Source organism: Gorilla gorilla, chromosome X, assembly GCF_029281585.2.
Source record: "Gorilla gorilla gorilla isolate KB3781 chromosome X, NHGRI_mGorGor1-v2.1_pri, whole genome shotgun sequence".
NCBI classification, from domain to species: Eukaryota; Metazoa; Chordata; class Mammalia; order Primates; family Hominidae; genus Gorilla; species Gorilla gorilla.
In genome coordinates, this window is record NC_073247.2 from 77,862,965 (window position 1) to 77,881,141 (window position 18,177).

Below are 18,177 nucleotides of genomic sequence, written 5' to 3' on the forward strand. Positions count from 1 at the left end.
GTTAAATAGTGCTTTTTATGCTACAGGATTTCTAGGAGCCTTAGGTTTATTTTTGTTTATCATGAATCTCCACTTTTTTTCAGTGAATGTCTTCCAATACCACTGATGTACAGTACAAATTTTTAGAATTCCTTCTCTAGAAGTATTCCTAAAGGGCTACATAAGGAAGTAAGACTGTATAGGTTCTCAGCAATCTGGGGCCAGTAGCAGATTGGCATGACATGCAGACATACTTGAAATAGGAGCAATGCAGAATAGGCTTAGAGTCTGAACTTGAAGAAGGTATCTAGAAGGGCTAAACCAAGGTTAGATGTGGTTTAGTAGCATGATGGAACCAGAAAATAAAATAGGCCAGATGGAAAAAAAACCTTGGAAATTAATATAATGGACCATACTCGGGATAGGTGTGTGCCAGTTGATTCTAGATCTGATAATGGACAATAGATCTTACATCAGCTGGATAGGGAGATACAATGAGGAGAAATCCACCATAGGAAAGAGAGATGGTGGTGAGCCTGAAGGAATTATCACTGGCTGGACTTCAGTATGAGTGCCCAGTCTTTGAGATGAGGTGAAACATTAGATGTGGAAATTGAATAGGAAACCAAGCTAGAAACTCTGACCGAGAGTTAGAGTCAGAATAAGTGCCCAGTTTTGGTAGTTTTTGTCTGCTTCAAAGATGACCTAAGCTAGATTACATGTGGTGGATAATGAAGTTCAGAAGAGTCCAGGAGTTGTGGCTAGATTACCTAGTCCAGTGCCTGGATAGAAGATATCATAATTCTCTTTGCTCAGAATTGGTTTCAGATTGAGGCAAGCACAGATCTTAGATAGGTCCACAAAGACATGTAGCTATGGGATCTGGGACAATAAAGTAAGTGAAAATGAGATTGGGACTGACAATGGGATGAGAGAAATTGCTGGCCCCTGGTCCTGGCTGAATGGCTAATCAACCATTTAAATTTGCATGGGTAAATTCCACCTCTCTCAGCTGAAATTTTCTCATCTGTAAATTGGAGTTAATAATTTCTGCCCTATATGCCTTAAAATGATGTTTGAGAATCAAAATAAGATAATGGATTTCCCAGTGTTTTCTGTAATTGTAAATTGCAATATACTTGAAAGAAATTGTTCTTATTATTACAAAGAAAAGTTTTTTATTTTCTTCTTCACTTTCACTTTCCTTTTCTTTCCCTCCCTCTTCTTCCATTTCCTTCCTCCCTGTTTATCCCTTTCATCATTCTCATTGTCTCTCCTTCCCATTTTCCAGGGCCAGTGATCCGGGCTGAGGTGGGTGACACCATTCAGGTGGTCTTCTACAACCGTGCCTCCCAGCCATTCAGCATGCAGCCCCATGGGGTCTTTTATGAGAAAGACTATGAAGGCACTGTGTACAATGATGGTGAGCCAACAGGGTTTCTAGTAAATGTGGGCTCTAGGTGGTACCATGTGTCTCTAGAAAACAAATAAATGGGAGATGGAGAGGATGAAGTAGGCAGAATTAGTTGCCATATGTGGATGTTGTTGAATGAATGAACAATATAATAGTAAAACAGAGCTGGGCTTCAATAATAAGAGAAAATTTCTTTTAAATATATTTAAATATATCCTAATTTTAAAAATAAGTTTATTATAGAACTCTGAAAAGCAGACAATTACAAAGTAAATAAGCATCATTTATAGATTGTCATATAAATTTTGATATACCTTTAAATATTTTTATGTGCTTATACAAGTCTATATATAGAGATATATGATCATATGGTTTGTACAGTTTTGCATCCTACTATTCTCAGTTACCATTGTATTGTGTTTGTTTTTCTATGCCATTAAAATGCTACAAACATTTTAATGACTATAAAACACTTTATCTCAAGGATTTGTCATAATTTATTTACTTTTTCCTCTATTGCTTGGACATGTAGGTTTTTTCAGTATTTTTGAATATTGTAAGTCAGGTTGCAATGAATGAATGCATATATCCTAGCTTGCATTTTGGATTACTGTATCAGGAGAGAATCTTAGAAGTAAGAGTATTGTGTAATTGATTTTTTACTTTATCTAAGAATATTAATGCATGCTAATTCTAGCCAAACTATAAAAGAAAAACTGAAAGCATAAAGAGCAAAGTTGCAGACAAATCTAGAATGAACATTCTATAAGGCAACTGGTCTAGTCTCTTCAAGAAGTCCATACCATCAATAAGGGGATTAGAGACATAACAAATGAAATGTGCAAATTTTGATTGATTCTGCTTGTAAAAATAGCTTTAGGGGACATTTTGGAGATAATTGCAAAATTCTTGATATAGACTGGATATTAGATGTTATTAGGGAATTTTCTTAGGTGGAATAATGGCATTATAGCAACATAGGAGATGCGTGCTAATATCATGATGTTTGTATTCTACTTCCAAATGATTCAACAAAAGCAAACAAAAACTGTATGTATGTGTGTGTAGATGTATATACACATAGAGTAGATAAATAAAGATGGCAAAATGTTAGCAATAGACTCTAGGTGATAGGTTGATCATTGCACTGTTTTTTAAAGTTTTCTGTATATTTGAAAATTTGAAAAGTAAGAAATAATGAATGAATAAGGAAAGATAGGTTAAAACCATCCTAAATTATAGCCCCTTGTTATAAGCTATACTAGAAATATCCTTCCATATGTTTCTTTGAATGTTTTTATAAACCTTTCTTCAGAATATATTTTTAAGTTGGGGAATTGCTATATCAGGGGCTATGTACATTAAAATTTTTGGTACCTACACCCAAATTACTCTCTGGAAAGATTTGCATTCCTATCAGTTTAGAGTTCCATTAGCAGTACCTGAGGAGGACTCCTTTTCTTACAACCTCATCAGCACTGGGGAAATCTTTTTAATCTTGTCAAAATGGCAGTCTTGTAGGCAAACGACAGCATCAACAAAACTCACTGTTGTTTTGATTTGCATTTGTTTGATTATTTCATGTTGAACATTCAGTATTTATTGCATATATTATTCTACTTGTGCATATGAACCTTTTAAAGAAATAGCTTTGTCTACATTTTCGTGTACTTTTTTTTTCAAATTTTGTCTATATATTTTTTCAAGTGTTATTCCCTTTTACATTTACACTCTTTATAGGTGAGTGAGTAGGGTAGGTGCCATCTAAACCACTTCTTACCATCATGCATTATTACAATTTGTAAAATCTTTGCTAAATTAATTTGTAAAAAAGTTATCTAGCTATTTTCAATTGTACTTCTTTGATTACTGATGGCATGAAAATTTGAGAAAGGTCTGTGCATTGCTTGACCATGTCTTGTGTCCATTTTAGAAATTACAGCCTTAGTGTTTTATATATATATGTATATATATACATACATACATAACATATACACACCCACATGTACATAATACATATTAAAAGAAAAAAAATTAAATAATCAGAGCTGTTCAAAGATGACATGGACTATAATGGCAGGTAGTGAGTCCCCCATCACTGGAGAGTTTTAAGCAGAAGTAGGGATGTAAGAGCAGATTAATGTATGTTTTCAAGTGAGAGATGTTCCAAATAAGTCTTAAAGTCCGTTTTTAGTCCCAAGGTCCTATGATTTTGGAAAACTGAAACATAGGGAAGATTAAATTGCTGCATTTCATATAGCAAGTAATGGCAGAACGAGAAAATAAATTCATCTCTTGACTCCTTGACCAGAGTTCTCCTCATTATTCAATATTCCATGTTGCTGCTACTGCTGCTCCAAAATGCCTTTGTAGTTCATAATCTTTATTTCACTGTTTGGAGCTGATGATTCTCATTCTAGTCAATCTAAGTAATGAGTCCCATATTTTCACTACAGGCTCATCTTACCCTGGCTTGGTTGCCAAGCCCTTTGAGAAAGTAACATACCGCTGGACAGTCCCCCCTCATGCCGGTCCCACTGCTCAGGATCCTGCTTGTCTCACCTGGATGTACTTCTCTGCTGCAGATCCCATAAGAGACACAAATTCTGGCCTGGTGGGCCCACTGCTGGTGTGCAGGGCTGGTGCCTTGGGTGCAGATGGCAAGCAGGTATTGTCAGGGTTATCTGGCTGGAAAGCCTGCTGGGAGAAGGATGAAGCTGGGTTGCTGGATAGGAGTTAAGCATGGAACTGGGTTCTAAAGTTTAGGGAATAGAAGAAAAATAATCAAGCTGGTCCATCAGAAATTAATAGTTGGTGACCTCATGCTATGTTGCATGTTATTTTTTGTACTGACAAATATATATCTTCCTTAGCCTTGCAGATAATTCATGATATCCTTTCATCATCTTCTTCTTTCCTCCCTCCTTCCCTCCCTCCCTCCCTCTCCCTTTCCCTCTCCCCCTCTCCCTTTCCCTCTCCCTCACCTCGGTGGCCCCTAAACCTTGCTCCTGATCCATAAATCTGCTTTAATATTTGCTTGTCTTCTTTTGTATTCAGCCCACGATTTCTAGCTGTGTAACATTGGGTGAGCTACTTAACTTCTCTTTGACTCCGTTTCCTCATTTGTAAAAATGGGATAACAATGGAAGAAGACACCTTGGATTTCTGTGAAGATTAATTAAAATAACCCATATAAAGTGCCTAGCACAGTGTCTGGCACATATTAAGCACTCTGTAAATGTTAGTGGTAACAATAATTATCACTGATATTACTTATCTTTTATTTTCTGGTTTCCCCCCAAGACCCTCCCCTGCTTTTCTAGCCACCTCCCCTCATTCCTCTCCCCAGGTAATTACCAGCTCTCTTCTTTTACACTCTATACCTCTTATTTCTTATCCTATGCTCCTTCCCTGCCCACTTTCATACAGTCTTCCCTGTCAGGCTTGTACTTTTATTGTGACCTTCTTCTCTCATCTGCAATTTGAGGTTACCTAAGGAAAAACTGCTGCAGCTCTGGATAGGAGGTATGGTCTCAAAATGGGAAAAGGAAATGGGAAAGAATCTGGCATCCCTTGATCTGTAACGACACAGTCCACAACTGCTGAAACTATTGTCATTATTCCCTCTACTTTCTTCTATTGGGCCTGCAGAAAGGGGTGGATAAAGAATTCTTTCTTCTCTTCACTGTGTTGGATGAGAACAAGAGCTGGTACAGCAATGCCAATCAAGCAGCTGCTATGTTGGATTTCCGACTGCTTTCAGAGGATATTGAGGGCTTCCAAGACTCCAATCGGATGCATGGTATGGGGAGTACTTTTGCCCTGGGCTAAATTGAGGGTCCCAAGTAAAATCTAACTTTAACCGTAATCATGACCAATCCTGAAAACACTGATTTTATTGGTCATCTCTGTCCAAGAGGCGAGCTAGATTGAGAGATTCAACCGAACACAACAGATCTTATACTTAGTACCTTTGGGTGCTGTATCCTGTGTTACACAGTATGGGGGAAACTGGAAGAAAGTACTGCAAAATGAGGGTGTGCACAAGAAATCTACAAGAGATTGTGAAGAATAAGCCAGATGATACCTTTCCAATCTTATCTCCCCTCTTCCTTATATTTTAGTACCTTGGGTGCCCCACCCCATACTCCAGCCAACTGGGGCTATTTTTCTTTGTGAACATGCTGATTTCATGCTTTTGCAGTGCTGTTCCCTTCACTTGAAATGCTCCATCTCTTGGTTCCCATTACTAGTTAGTTTCATCATTTGGAAAAAGTAAAACCATCTCATGAGCAAAGTTCATTCCAGTTAGAATTTACTGAGCGCCTAATAGGTACTAGGTAATGTGCTAGGTGCTCAGGCAGTCACATAGATATAGAAAAAAAATGATATGCTTCCTGTTATGTCAATCCAGTGCAGGAAATAGATTTGTAAGTAAATCACCAGAAAGTATATCAGTTACAATCCATGGCAACTGATACTGCAGAATTTTGTGGGATAAAATTTTCATGGATCAAAGAGAGAGTAATAACTGCTTTACAGAGTATATCTGAACGAAGATACGACAGGTAAGTGGTAGGATGCCATAGACAGAGACCATAAGGGAAGTTTATTCCAGAAAGAGGAAATTATGTGAAAAGTCAACAGGTATTATCAAAGCACCTACAATGTTTAAAGCTTTGGTAATGCAGAGAAAAATAGAGCTCACAGGACAATGGTGTGTGTGTGTGTGTCGGTGTGTGTGTGTGTGTGTGTGTATGGAAGAGGATGGGAGGACAAACTGCAGGTAGGGGTACCAGAGAGGAGGCTATTTTAGTTCAGGCCAGGGAGGATGAGGGCCAAAACTAGGGCAGTAGCAGTGAAGATGAAGAGGAGGAAACAGGTTGAGAGCTGAAGATGGAATTTTCAGATCCCCAACACGTATGAGGGGGTGGAAAATGAGATCAATATGGAAAAAGAACAATCAGAGTGGTTGTAAAAGGACCAGAAAGTATGTTGCCACAGAAACCAAGGAAGGAGAGTTTCAAGAAATAGGGAATAGGAGAGATTGGTGTGTGTGTGTGTATGTGTGTGTGTGTGTGGTAGTGGAGAGTAGTTCAGTGTTGTCAGGATGTGGATCATGGTGGAGGTGAGGCCGGAAAGGACAGTTGAGCACTCATCCCAAAGACAGAGATATTCATGAGTAGAGTTAAAGTGGCGTAGAGAGGAAGGCAGAGGTGTTGAGGATGACTCAGCGGTTTCAAGTTTCATAGCTGATGCCATGCTCCTGGCCAGTGCTGGAGTAGTCTGGTCTCATCTCCCCACCTTGTCTTGTGTTTTTGTTTTCCAGCCATTAATGGGTTTCTGTTCTCTAACCTGCCCAGGCTGGACATGTGCAAGGGTGACACAGTGGCCTGGCACCTGCTCGGCCTGGGCACAGAGACTGATGTGCATGGAGTCATGTTCCAGGGCAACACTGTGCAGCTTCAGGGCATGAGGAAGGGTGCAGCTATGCTCTTTCCTCATACCTTTGTCATGGCCATCATGCAGCCTGACAACCTTGGTAAGTGCCTTAGCGGCTGGCCCTAGAGGCTTTGTTGGGTGTAGGGCCAGGAATGGGGTCGGGAAGAGGGCGGGATGGTGAAGAGAAAAGAATAGACATGTTAAGCGTTCTAGTAAGTTTTTAAAAACACTTGTCTTTTTCTTCTTCAATGTGCTCTTCATGTTCTGATTACTTGGATTCCCTACTCAGCTGCAGGCAGAATAGTTAGTAGAAGGTGGAGGAAGCTCTTTTCTGGAACAACAGAAGGGAAGTTGGGATGTTGCTCAGCTTTAGTGAAGTTCTTATATGGCAGGGAGTGGACTTGACAACACAGAGATTTTATAGGTACAGTACTTTTATTGGGAGGAAGGTCAATAAAATGCACTTATAAGTGCTATCAAATTGATATTCTGTGAGGCTTTCTACAGACTCTCTCATTTCTGATCTCTCCCTCTCTCTTCCTCTTTCTCCCCTTGATGCGCCCCACCCTCTGCCCCCTGCCACCCCGTGTGTGTGTTTGTGTGTGTGTGTGTGGTGATGCAACAATTTCAGCCTGGAAATCAGAACACAGGAGCCCTAGTTCAGGCTCTTTCATTAACTTGCTGCGTAGCTTTGGTCTAATTACTTCCCTTCTCTCTAGCTAGATTTCCTCCCTTGATTCTTTCCTTTCTGCCTTCCTTCCTTCTGTCCTTTTGTCCTCCCTCCATCTCTCCTTCCCTCTATATCCTTTTTCTTCCTTTTATGAAGATATTTGACTGTAATGTTTCTTCAGATTCTATGTATTTCTAGAATTTCATAATGGAGCAGTTATCTTTTCTTTAGTCCCTATGGTGTATTTTTTTTTCCAGCCGTTAGATGGCAATAGTGTTTGTAAGAACAACCTGTCAGCTCCACGCAGTTCCTATTAAACTTTTGTTTTACTCCTGTAAATTCCATTCATATTTGGGGGGAAAAACATCCTTGAACATGTGTCTTCAACGCTTTAATAATATTAACCTAGTCCTGAGTTTGACAAACGCTTGACATAAAGCTGGTCTCCTCAGAAATAGAAAGGACAATTTGGAGGCTATTGCAGTTTTCTCTGTGAGAGAAGCTTGTGGCTTGGACTCGGGAAGTGGCAGTGGAAACGAAAAAATAATTTTGAAGGAATTGCTGATAGGATTTACTGATGCAATAGATAACGGTGGTAAGGGAAATAGAAGCAGTAGACGTGGAAAGAAATGAGTAGACCCTTTCTTTCAACGTGTTTATAAACTAGTAGAAGGGATCATTTTAAAAGAGAGGGGCACTTAGCCCTTTAACATGTGGTTTAGATATAAAGTGCATTAGAGGTGGAGAAGTGAAGAATGTAGAACTCTATTTGGGCCAAAATAGTCAGGGAGGGCTTTCTGGAAAAGAAACATGAATTGAGTCTTGGATAATGAGTGGACTCTCATAGATACTTGGGGGTGGGGTAGGCAGGTAAGTTCCAGAAAGAGGGTAACAAAATGAATGAAGATTTCAAGGTAGGAATGAATGAGATGTGTGAGAGAAACAGTCAGAGTTCCATGTAGTTGGAGTGCTAGTTGAGTATGAGACAATGTGTGGGAAGTGGAACTGGATTGGTAGTTTGGTGCCAACTCATAGAAGGCTTTGAAAGCCAGGAAGAAGAGTTTGTAGTGATGGGATAAGCACTGAGCAGCAAAGTAAGGAAACAATGAGAGTAATGTTCTAAGAAATTTAGCTTCTTTTGATTGACATTGAGTTTGAGTATCCTTGAGGTAGAAATTTGGAGCTTAAGATCTGGTCCAGGCAACTCCACAACACAGACATTTAAGACTGTTACCTGCGCATTCCATTGTAAAAAACGAGTGAAGGACCTTCTAAAGCTGTCTTAGGTAAGCATCCCTCTGCAATCAAGACATTCTCTTTCTTTTTAGCTAACTATCGAAGTCTACTTTATTTCTTTGGTACTTGATAGGAGACAACTCATCAATGTTTTTCTTGGAATAAGAATTATTACAGCTATATTTACTTATTTATAGCATCACTTAACTGAACATTGAATATGTTCTATACTAAGCACTGTTCACAAATTATTGTGTTTAATTGTAAAACAACCAAATAAAGTAAAATAATCCTCATTTTACTGATGAGGGAACTGAAAAACACAGAGGTTTAGCAATTGCTACAAGGTTTTATGTGTGCATATATATATATACACACACACACATAATATATTATATATATATATATATATATATGATTTATATATAATAAATGAAAGATAGGGTTACCAACCATGGCAGTTTGCCTAGTACTGAGGGGTTTCTAGGAATATGGGACTTACAGTGCTAAAACTAGAAACACCCTGGAAGAAGTTGGTTATTCTAGCGGCAGAGTTTAGTTTTAATAAAGCCAGTGTATGTAGCTTTGGAGCCGGAGCTCTTAACCTTTGAGCTCATTACTCTCAATAAACTTTAAATACTCTTTTGTCTATGTGTAGTTAAGGCAAGAGCCTTATCTGAGACTATCTGAAACTAACTCTTTTCTGCAGTATGCCTAGGGAAAGGCAGGAAATCCCCCAGGCACCACCGAGGGATGTTCTGAGTCAGATTTTTCTCTCTGATCCTCCCTCAGGGACATTTGAGATTTATTGCCAGGCAGGCAGCCATCGAGAAGCAGGGATGAGGGCAATCTATAATGTCTCCCAGTGTCCTGGCCACCAAGCCACCCCTCGCCAACGCTACCAAGCTGCAAGAATCTACTATATCATGGCAGAAGAAGTAGAGTGGGACTATTGCCCTGACCGGAGCTGGGAACGGGAATGGCACAACCAGTCTGAGAAGGACAGGTAAGGCTTCAGAAATGGAGAGATTACACTTTTAGAAAAGCATTTTGCAAATGAGAATACTGAAATTCTGAGATGAGGAGACTCTTATCTCAGGTCTCCTAATATGATACCAACAGATTTGGGAGATGGGGCTATAATGCAGCTCTTACGAATTCTAGCTCACTGCTGCTTCCATATTGATATAGGGAGGGAATAAAGCTTGCCCACACCTTCACCCTCTTAATCTTTGTCTCTCTTCTTTCAGTTAGCTGGAAGTATTTACCCTGGGACTTAAATTTTACAGGATTTGCTCAAGGGATTGAATGTCTCAAGCTCATCTGTCCCTTGGCAAAAGGGCATTGCATTTATTAAGGTACAGACTAAGCTATGTAGCAGAAAATGTCTAAAACAGAGTGATTTAAATATGATAGAATTTTATTTCTTATTCACATAATAATACAAATATGAGCAATTCAGGGCTGGCAGGGGAACCCTATCATCCTCAGCACTTGCTTTCCTTTCTGGGGCCAAGATGTCTGTTCCAGTTGTAGCTATTCCCAGCTATCATGAAGAAAGAAAGAAGTCCAGGGCAAGCAGCATTGTCTATGAGGACACAGCATGGAAGTTGTATATATCACTTTTTCTTATACTCTGTTGTTCTGAACTAATTCTTATGGCCATAATTGGCTGCAAAAAGAGTCTAAAAGATGTAATCTCTAATTAGTCAGCTATGTGCTCAGCTAAAAGTTAGGTGATTCTATTACTAAAAAGGAAGGAGAGAACGGAAATGGAGATACAAATTAGCAGTCTCCACTACTTTGATTTTGGTGCTGTCACTACACTTTAGCAATTTTTACTCTTTACGTTGTTCGTTGAAGGTTGAAGTCTTCCTGCTAAACATCTAAAAATTTTACTTTATTTTTAATTCTTGATTTTTGATGTTCAGATAGACATACAATTATGAAAACAAAACTCCATGGAACCTATACTAAGTTTTCTGTAAACAGAAGCAGATAACTGGGCTGGATATTTTTTTGAAGATTCCATCTATCACCTCTGTCTATATACATGCTAAAAGGAAAATATATTACTAATTGATACTGACTTTGAAAACACTAATTTAAGCCACAATTGAATTATCAGCAACTACTGAGAATAAAATTTGACTTTATGTAGAAATCAGTTATTTATTTAGTTCCTCTCACTTGTTTCTGATCAGAACCCAGTGAGATACATCTAACAAGATCTTATAATTTAAAAAAAAGAAAAAGGAAAAGAGATATTTACATCAGTTTTTTAAAAATATATTATTAGTTGCTAGCATTCAGGTAGGGCCTAAGTGAGAACGGTTTTTTTAATAATTTGGACTTTTATTATAGATTCAGGCAGTACATGTGCAGGTTTCTTACATGGGTATATTGTGCGATGCTACGTTTTAGAATATGAATGATCCTGTCATCCAGGTAGTGAGCATAGTATCCAATAGTTAGTTTTTCAACCGTTTTCCCCATCCCTCCTCCCCCTTTAGTAATCCCCAGTGTTTCTTGTTAAATCTTTCTTTTAATTAATTTCAACTTTTATTTTAGGTATGGGGGTACATGTGCAGGTTTGTTACATAGGTATATTATGTGATGCTGAGGTTTGGGGTACAGATCCCATCACATAGGTAGTAAGCATAGTACCCAATAGTTTTTCAACCCTTGCCCTCCACCCCAATTTCTATTGTTGCCATCTTTATGTCCATATGTACACAATGCATAGCTACCACTTATAAGTGAGAACTTTTTTGTTTTCTGTTCCTGCATTCATTTGCTGAGAAATTAATGGCCTCCAGGTACATCCATGTTGCTGAAAAGGACATAATTTCATTCTTTTTCAAGTCTGCATAGAATTCCATTGTTTATACATACCACATTTTCTTTATCCAGTCCACCACTGATGGGCACCTAGGTTGATTCTATGTCTTTGCTATTGTGAATAGTGCTGTGATGAACATATGAATGCATGTGTCTTTTTGATAGAATGATCTATTTTTCATGCTTTTTTTTTTTGAGACAGAGTCTCAGTCTGTCACCCAGGCTGGAGTGCAGTGGTGTGATCTTGGCTCACTGCAACCACCACCTCCCAGGTTCAAGCAATTCTCCTGCCTCAGCCTCCCAAGTAGCTGGGACTACAGTTGGACGCTGCCACACCCATTTATTGCCCATTTTTAATGGAGTGATTTGTTTTTTGCTTGCTGAATTGTTTTAGTTTTTGGAAATTTTAAAAAGTGACTTCCCCTCTCTGAGCCTGGGTATACTCATCTTGAAAATGATGCAGTATAAGATGAAAGGACAGGACTAGAAAATGAGGGAGGGAAGGAGCAGCAGACTTGAATCTAAATCCTGGCTCACTTTCTGGCTAACAATGTCACTTGTAGAATAAGTCCTGTCATCTCTGTGCAATTGATTGCACCTCTGGCACCTACCTACCCCATAGGCCTATTAGAAATATCAAATGATAAATCTGTTTGTAAACTAGACAGAATCCTATAAGGAGAAAATCTGTAAGATTTCATTCCCTCCCTATGTCTCACCATCCTTTGCCCTCTGGTTGCAGCAGTAGTTAATACTTTCCTGCCACCTTGTACCTTGCCTTTTGTAAAACTAATTTCATCAAGACATCATTAGGGCTGGAGCTAAAGCCTGTGGCTTCTGATTCTTAGCCCAGTGCTCTTATAGTATGAATTATATACCAAATTTGTATTTGGATGATGGCAAACAAGGAAACCTGCCATCCTTTTTTTTTTTTTTTTTTTTTTTTTTTTGACAAAGCCTCACTCTGTTGCCCAGGCTAGAGTGCAGTGGCATGATCTTGGCTCACAGCAACCTCTGCCTCCCAGGTTCAAGTGATTCCTGTGCCTCAGCCACCCAAGTAGCTGGGATTACAGGCACAAGCCACTACACCCAGCTGATTTTTTTTTTTTTTAATTTTTAGTAGAGATGGGGTTTTGCAATGTTGGGCAGGCTGGTCTCAAACTCCTGAGCTTAAGCAATCTACCGGCCTTAGCATCCCATAGTGCCGAGATTACAGGCGTGAGCTACTGTGTATGGCATACCTGCCATCTTTAATTGTGGTTATGCAGTCAATGTGGTAAGAAGTCTGACATTAGAAGAAATAGGGGCCAGGTGTGGTGGCTCAGGCCTGTAATCCCAGCACTTTGGGAGGCCAAGGTGGGTGAATCATCTGAGGTCAGGAGTTCAAAACCAGCCTGACCAACATGGAGAAACCCCGTCTCTACTAAAAAATACAAAAATTAGCCGGGCGTGGTGGCGCATGCCTGTAATCCCAGCTACTCTGGAGGCTGAGGCAGGATAATCGCTTGAACTCGGAAGGTGGAGGTTGTGGTGAGCTGAGATCATGCCATTGCACTCCAGCCTGGGCAACAAGAGCAAAACTCCGTCTAAAAAAATGATAATAATAAATAAATTTTAAAAAAAGAAAAAAAGGAAATAGGTCCCCCTTTTTTTTTCTGTCTGTGACATGAAGCTGGTTCTGACTTAGCTTCCCCATAAATATTCAAATGAAAATGAGGGGTTGATGGCCAGGTGCTGATAGTACTCTTTGGATTCCTCTAGTTACGGTTACATTTTCCTGAGCAACAAGGATGGGCTCCTGGGTTCCAGGTACAAGAAAGCTGTATTCAGGGAATACACTGATGGTACATTCAGGATCCCTCGGCCAAGGACTGGACCAGAAGAACACTTGGGAATCTTGGGTAAGGGAATTCTACTTCCCTCCTAGTGTTTAGCAGCCTGAACTCCACCTAGGGAAGCTATGTTATACCAGGATGGCCTCACTATTCCCCATTCTCAATGTTTTCATATGATATACTGGAATTATGGAATATTTTATGAAACAACCATGACAATAAACAGTGAAGGGGGAGGAAGGAAATCATGAATTCTGCTGCAACATGAACCAGATTTTACTGGGTTTTCTATATCTTCAAGGTATGAGTCTCTGAGGATGGTAAGTTGTAATAAATGCTAGGGGCAGAATAACTTAGGAACATCAAAAAGTGAAAAAACTATATATATACACAAGGAATCAGTTTTTTCATTGTACCGCTGTTTAATTATTGCTTTAGGTGTTTTCCCCCTTATTCTAGTTATGGTACAGAAGGGACCCACTGACTCCTGAAGAGATCCTCTCAATTCTATATTGTCTGCCAAACTTATCACTCCTTATCATCAATGATTCCACAGCACCTTGATTCTTTAGACCCTTGGTCTGTTATAGATAGAGGATAGGGGTGGGAAAAGTGGAGGTAATTGGAAGTATAATCTTGTCATTGAAGTACCTTCATCCTGTGGGTAGTAGTAACAGTTTAAGGACTTCTGAATCTTAAAATGGAGCCAGCCATGCCTTCTAGGTCTTAGAAGGATGTTTTGTCAGGGTAAACCCCTAATTCTATGAAGTGCTCATGTATGTCCCTTTCTTTAATGCTCCCTGTGCTCCTGCACTAATGAAACTTTATTTATTTAATTATTTTTGTTTACATTAGGTCCACTTATCAAAGGTGAAGTTGGTGATATCCTGACTGTGGTATTCAAGAATAATGCCAGCCGCCCCTACTCTGTGCATGCTCATGGAGTGCTAGAATCTACTACTGGCTGGCCACTGGCTGCTGAGCCTGGTGAGTGGGGACACTTAGTGAAAGAACAAAGGACATGCATCACCTCTGCTTCAGGCTTCTGGATTTTTCCTTAAAAAATTAATGTACTTCAGACTGGTGTGGTAGCTCATTCCTGTAATCCCAGCATTTTGAGAGGCTGATCACTTGAGGTTAGGATCCACTGATAACCTCAAGTGGATCACTTGATTAATCTTAATCTGCTATCAAACATTGAATTCATTCCATTTTACTGCATATTTGTACCCTTTAAATCAGTTTTCTTCATCTTTCCCTTTCTTTCACACTCACCACCCTTCCCAGTCTCTGTTATCTACCTTTCCACTCTTCACTTCCATATGATCAAATTTTTTAGCTCCTACATATAAGTGAGAAAATGCAATATTTGTCTTTTTGTGTCTGGTTTATTTTACTTAAGATAATGACCTCCATTTCCATCCATGTTGCTGCAGATTATATGATTTCATTCTTTTTTATGGCTGAATAGTATTCCATTGTGTATATATACCACATTTTCTTTATCTATTCATCCCTTGATGAACACAGGTTGATTTCATATCTTTATTATTGTGAATAGTGCTACAAGAAATATATAAGTGCAGGTATTCCATTGATATATTGTTTTGTTTTCATTTGGGTAAATACCTAGTAGTGACATTGCTGGATTGAATAGTAATTTTTTAGTTTTTTTAGAAATTTTCATACCATGTTTTATACTGGCTCCACTAGTTTACATTTCCACCAATAGTGTGTAAGAGTTCCCTTTTCTCTGCATCCTTGCCAGCATCTGTCATTATTATTATTTTTTTTTCTTTTTAGTAATAGCCATTCTGACTAGGGTAATATGATCTGTCATTGTGGTTTTAATGTGCATTTCCCTGATAATTAGTAATGTTGAGCATTTTTTCATATACCTGTTGGCCATTTGTATGTCTTATTTTGAGAAATGTCTATTCATGTCCTTTACCCACTTTTTAATGTGTGTTTTTTTTTTCCTCTTAACTTGCTTGAGTTTCTTGGTATTCTAGTATTAGTCTCCTGTCAAATGAGTACTTTGTAATTTTTTTTTCCCATTCAACAGGTTGTCTTTTCACTCTGTTGATTATTTCCTTTGCTGTGCAATAGCTATTTAGTTAAATATAGTCCCATGTGCCTATTTTTGGTTTTATTAACTGTACTTTTGAGGTCATAAATTCTTTGCCTCAACCAATGTTCAGGAGAGTTTCCCTCCAGTTTTCTTCTAGTATTTTTATAGCTTCACATGTCCATCGTGAGATAATTTTGTATATGGTGAGAGATATAGGTCCAGTTTTATTCTTCTGCACGGGGCTGTGCAGTTTTCTCAGCACTATTTATTAAAGAGGATGTTCTTTCTCCAATGTAAGTTTTTGTCAGTTTTGTCAAAGATCAGTTGACTGTAAATATGTGGCAATATTTTTGGATTTTCTATCCTGTTCCATTGGTCTATGTGTCTATTTTTATACCATGCTGTTTTGATTACCATAGCCTTTTAATATATTTTGAAGTCAGGTAATGTAATGCCTCCAGTGGTTTATTTATTTATTTGTTTGTTTATGGCTCAGGATTGCTTTGGCTATTTGGGCTCTTTTTTGGTGTCATATAAATTTTCAAATTTTTAAAAAGTTTTGTGAAGAATGACATTGATATTTTGAGAGGAATTGCATTGATTCTGCAGATTGCTTTGGACAATATGGTCATTTTAATGATATTAATTCTTTTGATTTTTTTCATTTGTTTTTATCCTCTTCAATTTCTTTCATCAGTGTTTGTAGTTTATTTAAAATTTATTTTATTTATTTATTTATTTATTTATTTTAATTATTATACTTTAAGTTTTAGGGTACATGTGCACAATGTGCAGGTTAGTTACCTGTGTATACATGTGACATGCTGGTGTGCTGTACCCACTAACTCATCATCTAGCATTAGGTCTATCTCCCAATGCTATCCCTCCCCCCTCCCCCCACCCCACAACAGTCCCCAGAGTGTTATGTTCCCCTTCCTGTGTCCATGTGTTCTCATTGTTCAGTTCCCACCTATGAGTGAGAATATGCGGTGTTTGGTTTTTTGTTCTTGTGATAGTTTACTGAGAATGATGATTTCCAATTTCATCCATGTCCCTACAAAGGACATGTTTATTGCGGCACTATTCACAATAGCAAAGACTTGGAACCAACCCAAATGTCCAACAATGATAGACTGGATTAAGAAAATGTGGCACATGTACACCATGGTATACTATGCAGCCACAAAAAAATGATGAGTGTTTGTAATTTTTATTGTAGAGCTCTTTCACCTCTTTGGTTAAAATTTTTACTATGTATTTTTATTATTCCTAGGTATTTTATTGTTTTGTATAACTACAATTGGATATATTTTTGTACTGCAATGAAATTGTTGTATGCAAAGTTCATTTGGAAAAATAAAGAATACCTGGGCAAGAAGAGCCAAAACATTAAAAAAAATACTAATGAAATCACAGTAGCATAAGCCAATAGTATAGCATATTATAAAGATGAAGATACAATAATTAAAGTGACATGATACTGTAAATAAAAATCAATAGGACAAAACAAACATTCCTGAAGCAGACCCAAGCTTCTGCCTTTGTCAATAGCAATGGGAATACAGATAGTACTAGTCTATTACTAACTGCACACATCTGCCTTCTAGAACTCCATCAGCTTCAGATAAGAAAGATGTTAATTTGATTAGTCGGAACCTAAAATGTTTGCTGGAAATGTCTTACCAGTGGGCAGGATTACAGTTTCTTTTATCACAGCACTCCCTATTGCACTGCCCCCTTCCATGTGGTAAGTTGACCTATGCCTGCAACTGGGTAAACTGGATATGTGAATTAGTACAGGGTCTGTGCTGTAGATCTAGCTATCTTAATTTAATGAAATTTGAGAGTCATCAGCATGTAGATGATATTTAAAGTGATAATATGGATGAGATCACTCAAGGAATGAGTTATACAGTAAATAGTGACCAAGATGGCTGGATTAATTCAGGTAAGAGATGATGGCAGCTTGGACCAGCCTGATAAAGTAGAAAGGGTGAGAAGTTTTCTAATTCTGGATATATTTTGTTGGTTAAGACAATTAGCTGGTGAATTGGGGTTTCTAGATATTCTTTTTTATTTTCGGTAGTTGCTATATTTTAGTCATTAATCACTTCTAGGTTTTAAACATGGCAGATATCTTTTCCCGATTTGTCATCCACTTGTTAACTTTGTTTGTGATATCATTTGTTGAACAGAAATCCTTGATGTGATGTGATCAAATCGATGGAATTTTGGCCTCATAGTTTGTGCTTTTGAAATTTTGTTTATCAAGTCCTTCCCAACCCTTGGTCACAAAGACGTTCTGCTGCATTATCTTCTGTTAACTTTATAAGTTTCTTTTTTCACATTCAAATCTGTAATCAGACCAGAGTTTACATTTTTATATGCTATTAGCTATAGATCCATTTTTAATTTTTCTTTATATAGAAAGAAAATTTTCTTAATAACATCTTCTAAACCATTCAACTTTCCCCCCTTTGAGTTGCTTTGCCACCATTCATGTTTAGTTTCTGTAAATATATTAATCAGTCTCCAATCTATTCTGTTATATTTGTCAATTCAGTTCTTGCAACAATATCATATTATTTTTATTATTATGGGTTTGAAATTTGTCTTACTATTTGAAGAACAAACCTCTTTTATTGAGGATTTACTTAGATGTATGTTATTTTTCCATATAGATTTTAGA

At 38.0% G+C, this 18,177-nt stretch overlaps 1 protein-coding gene across 2 annotated transcripts in view; it reads left to right on the forward strand.

The window, feature by feature from the left end:
- Positions 1-18,177, forward strand: part of HEPH (hephaestin) — a 93,259-nt gene that overhangs the window by 23,686 nt on the left and 51,396 nt on the right. For both annotated transcript variants that reach the window (XM_019019758.3, XM_004064292.4), the window contains exons 9-15: positions 1,271-1,402; positions 3,850-4,061; positions 5,045-5,195; positions 6,723-6,935; positions 9,534-9,747; positions 13,344-13,483; positions 14,273-14,404. In XM_019019758.3, coding sequence (XP_018875303.1) covers positions 1,271-1,402; positions 3,850-4,061; positions 5,045-5,195; positions 6,723-6,935; positions 9,534-9,747; positions 13,344-13,483; positions 14,273-14,404 — 1,194 coding nt within the window. The remainder of the gene's footprint in view (positions 1-1,270; positions 1,403-3,849; positions 4,062-5,044; positions 5,196-6,722; positions 6,936-9,533; positions 9,748-13,343; positions 13,484-14,272; positions 14,405-18,177) is intronic.